Source organism: Myotis davidii, unplaced genomic scaffold (genome assembly GCF_000327345.1).
Source record: "Myotis davidii unplaced genomic scaffold, ASM32734v1 scaffold1011, whole genome shotgun sequence".
Lineage (NCBI taxonomy): Eukaryota > Metazoa > Chordata > Mammalia > Chiroptera > Vespertilionidae > Myotis > Myotis davidii.
In genome coordinates, this window is record NW_006282880.1 from 240,425 (window position 1) to 245,164 (window position 4,740).

General features: G+C 35.8%; 1 protein-coding gene across 3 annotated transcripts in view; it reads right to left on the reverse strand.

The window, feature by feature from the left end:
• Nucleotides 1-4,740, reverse strand: part of REV1 (REV1, DNA directed polymerase) — an 81,097-nt gene that overhangs the window by 46,560 nt on the left and 29,797 nt on the right. For all 3 annotated transcript variants that reach the window (XM_015561850.1, XM_006753313.2, XM_015561858.1), the window contains exon 4: nucleotides 467-619. In XM_015561850.1, the coding sequence (XP_015417336.1) occupies nucleotides 467-619 (153 nt within the window). The remainder of the gene's footprint in view (nucleotides 1-466; nucleotides 620-4,740) is intronic.

The window sequence follows — 4,740 nt, forward strand, 5'->3', positions numbered from 1 at the left end:
CGAGGGGAAAGGAGGGGGGGTGGGGGGGAGGGAAGAGACTGGACAATAATCGTGCACCTATGGATGAGGGCAGTGGGTGGGGAGTGAGGGCGGAGGGTGGGGTGGGAACTGGGTGGAGGGGAGTTATGTTGGGAAAAAAGAGTAACTAATGTAATAATCTGAACAATAAAGATTTAATTAAAATAAATAAATAAAAAAGAAAAGAAAATTTTACTTCTAATCATTTAAGATCCATTAGTTTAACATGGGAATTTAAAACAACTGAAAAACCTTTCCTGTTTACATTTTATTTATGAAACTTTCATGATAAAAACAATTTCTTGGTAAGACACCCACACACCTATTTCTGCCTGTGTAGCATAGGTGAATGGCCAGGTTATACAGCTATTTCTATCTTCAGCAGAGCAGGAACCACACCCAGTGCTAAAAGCAAGCTTTGCAGCGTTACCACCCTAGACAAACTTACACCCTGTTGTTAAGCTGTTTGGCTCCATTGCTTGGACCAGGCACCGGGTCCTCAGGTTTGCATACAGGATTGAAGTTGAGACTTTTCTGCACAGTGGACTGCTTGCTGTACAGCTGATAGGGAATGTAGGACAGGAGTCGTCCAGCTTTGATGCTGCAACAAAAAGTAATAGCAACGTAAGAGTTCAGTAGTTGGGGGAAATGAGCTTTCCATGAAAAAGCAATGTTCTTAACGATGGGAGTATTTTCACTAGCAAGCCATCTTTCCTATTAGTCAATTCTAATATACTTTGAAGAATGACATTCCATCCATGAAAAGACACACATCGGAGATTTTAAAAATCAGTAGCCAACAATCCTATCTGAGGCAAAACAACAACTACAGAGTAAGATGAGAAAAGCACGAGTTGGATTAGCTAATATTTTTATCTTGATTTTAACATTGTCCACAATTTCCCCTCAAATAATTGTACAATCATCAATACTTTCTCAAATCCCATCTCAATTCCCAGAATAAGTAAATTAGATGAGGATTCCCAATTTCCACAATTCATGTTAGGTCTATTAAATGTGAAAAATTCTAAAAGAGCCCTGGCCGGCATGGCTCAGTGGTTAGAGTGTCAGCCTACGCACCAAGGATCTCCCGGTACGATTTCTGGTTAAGGGCACAAACCTGAGTTGCAGGTTTGCTCCCTGTCTCCAGGTGGGCATGTGCAGGAGGCAGCCCATCCATGTGTCTCTCTCACATTGACATCCCCTTCCCACCATCCCTTCCCCAAACCTCTCCCTTCCACTCTCTCTAAAAAAAAAAAAAAAAAAATCAATGGAAAAAATATTCTCTCTGTGGGTGAGGATAAAAAAAGGGACAAAATCAAAATGAAGGACCTCAACTTTAATAGTAATAAAGAATTTATACTATTTTAATGGAAGAGTGACTGAGACAAGGCCACTTGAGGATATGAACTCTATGAGGGCAGAAGCTATGTGTAATATCCTCTTCCAAATGTTCATTACCTACTAAACATAACCAGTAAAAACCAGAGTAACACCAGTATTATTATAATACTGGGTAGTACTAGCACATTAACTGACACTTCCAAACAACTATACTTTTGTTCTGCATAACTAAAACTAATTTGATTGCCATCTTAAAATCTGATTTTTAATAAATTATTGAATTATTAAAATAAATTAAATTATATATGGTTACTATACCATTTAAAAATTTTCAATTTAAAATAGCCAACCAATAAATATACTGTACTTACGCTAACATCCAAATTTTACAACAGGTCTTTAATTATCAGAAAATGTTTCTAGAAACATTTCTGGCTTTAAACCTAAAATGAATACTAACAAAGTCATATTTTAATTATTTAGAAAAAAATTAATAAGTAACAGACTAAATATACTTTATTATGTCATGAATCCAAGAGCTTGACATCTAATTTTCTCAAAGGACACTACAAAACATGTAAGAAATGACTGAATTAGCTAACAAAAAAATAATTTAAAATACTGAGTCAACTCCGAACATAGGAAAAGGTGATGATATATGCTAAAAATGAACTACAAAATGTTAGTCTACATGTCCTTTATGTAATTATATCAATATGTATCTAGTAATTCTACCTAAAGCACCTACTGTATCCAAATGCTATAAGGACTACATTATGATGGGAAAGAACATACCAGAGACATTTCAATTTTCATTTACCTAAATACTTATTATCAGGCTAAGTTACTTTTGTTTTATTTTTTTAATTTACTTTTATCAAGTTTAAAGATTTCATCCAAATATCAGAATCAAAATCCTAAAATTAGGTCATGTATTAAATTACTATTCTTTTTTTATAAGCTGTTATATTATTGTTTTATTTTATTTTATAAATCTTTATTGTTAAAAGTATTACATATGTCCCGCTTTTTTTCTCCACTGACCCCCTCCAGTCTGCCCCCACCCCCCTTAATTTACTATTCTTTATCAAACTTTTTGCTTTCTTTAACAGTTGGTCTCAACTGTTTATGGATCGCTCTTCTTATAATATTATGTATTTCACCTGCTTCCCCCACGCCAGATGTAGAGGTACTTAATACGTGAAGTAGAACCCTAACCTTAGCCTCCAACTTTTCCTTACATATAGCTGTAACTAAGGGATAAGTAGAGAGTGGGCACTCAACCACTGAGCCACATCAGCCAGGCTTCTTTGAGGAGTCTTAATTTTTTTTTTTAATTTGAGGAGTCTTAATTCTTGCTTTGTCCTATAGCCCAACCCCACTGAAGTTATCTCTAAAACAGAACTTCGTATCTAATAGTTCTCGAAATCATTTCCTATTTCTATCAACCGACAATGACTTTACACTGACAGTTATACCCAGATTTGGGGAAATTTTACAAAAATTAATATACAACAAAATTATCACTACATAATTGCTATTCTGAACTTTTTCTTCTAGCTTATAGTATCAGCACTTTCTTTATATGAAACAATTATGCACATCAAATGTGTTTATGGTTCCAGTCAATGTCTCTGTTGCCCTGGATTACAGACACAGTATCTAACACTTGTCTACACACCCACCCATGGATTCAGGCTTCTGTCTTCTTCCTTATTCAAAAATGGATTTAAAGCAAGAAAGGATCTAATGATGTGCTAAGGAAAAACTAAGCTGCCTTTGCCCATTCCGCCATTAAACAAAAATCATCTTTATGCACCAAAAATAAAATTCCCTTTGCCCCACACCCACTAAACTTCCCAACTCTTCACTAAGACACTATGAGCTAAGAAAAGGAAATAAACAGGTATAAAAATATGTATAAGATTTCTTGCCCTTACACAGATACTGAAAGTTAGGCTATTCATTCTTTTTTTGGGGGGTGGGGGGGGAGCTAATCATTTTTTAGCTCCTAAGGACTGAGAATACATATTTAATAAAATGTTACCTACAACAAGTCAGTGTGGTGTAGTCTGAAATGTGTGTGTTGGTTTGTTAGCCAAATAAAAATAATATTAGAAGAATTCTGTAGTGCTATGAGAGAATAATGTAAATGACACTAAGATTAAATTTTTAAAAAAGCCAAATCTACACCAGAAACTAGAGTCATGCACATTTTCTATAAAGAATAAATTGAAGCAAGACACAAAACCACAAGGAAAATGAAAATATCATGAAAGATAATGTTGCAATCAAGTTTTATTTGAGTTTAAATAAGCACTCTGATATTTACATTGAATATAATTAGAAACAAAGTTTTAGCCCATACGAAGTATGAGATCTTTGGAGCCTCTGCGTATAAGACAGATGTGCTAACATATCAGAATTTGGGAGCTTAAAAATAAAGGACAAATTCTACTGAGCATCAGTCACTCCCACTAGAAGGGGTATGAACTGGAACAATGGAGATGACACTCTCCACTCACAACAGAGCCATGAGAACCTAACCACAGGAGGGAGGCAGGTTTCCATGCTAAAAAGACACAAGATACAATAAGCAACAACAAAAACTACATTGACCTGCAATGACTTAGGACAATGCTTTTAAACTGTGTTCCACGGGACTCACTGCTTAGTGAGGAGCGGGGTGGATGACAGCAGCTTTTCATGAACTATTCCGAACTTCAAATCTCAATATAAAACTGTCTGAAGAAAAGGAACAGGCAAAATTTTGAAAATCACTGACTTATACTATATGTAAACAAGTGTGGGATTTTCAAGGCAGAAGCTTCAGTAAAATAATCTCACATCTTACATTCATGCACACAGGCGTCTCATTAAGGGACTTTCCAGCCCCTTAGCAGTCCCGGCTCTATAATCATGTGTATGTACATTGACTCAGGTTTCATGATACAGACACAGAAACCAGGGAATTCTAATCAAAGCCCAGTAGTCACCCCACACACTTAGAAGTGGTAGCTGCTATTTAAACTGCCCAAACTAAAAACAAGAAAGCTAATTATAGACGAGAATATCATGTAGCAGCCATTAAATAGCTAATACAATGTTTAAACTTTTAAGTATAATAAAATATCATTAAAACACCACCAAGGAGTAGTCCTGGCTGGGTAGTTCAGTTAATTAGTGTGTCATCCGATACACCCAAGTTGAGGGTTTGATTCCCGGTCAGAGCACATACAAGATACAAGAAGCAACCAATTAGTGCATAAATAAGTGGAACAGCAAAACAATGTTTCCTTCCCTCCCTCTCTCTCTCCCCCGTCCCTCCCTCTAAAGTCAATAAATAAAATAAATACACCAACACTGAGGGGGGAAAGA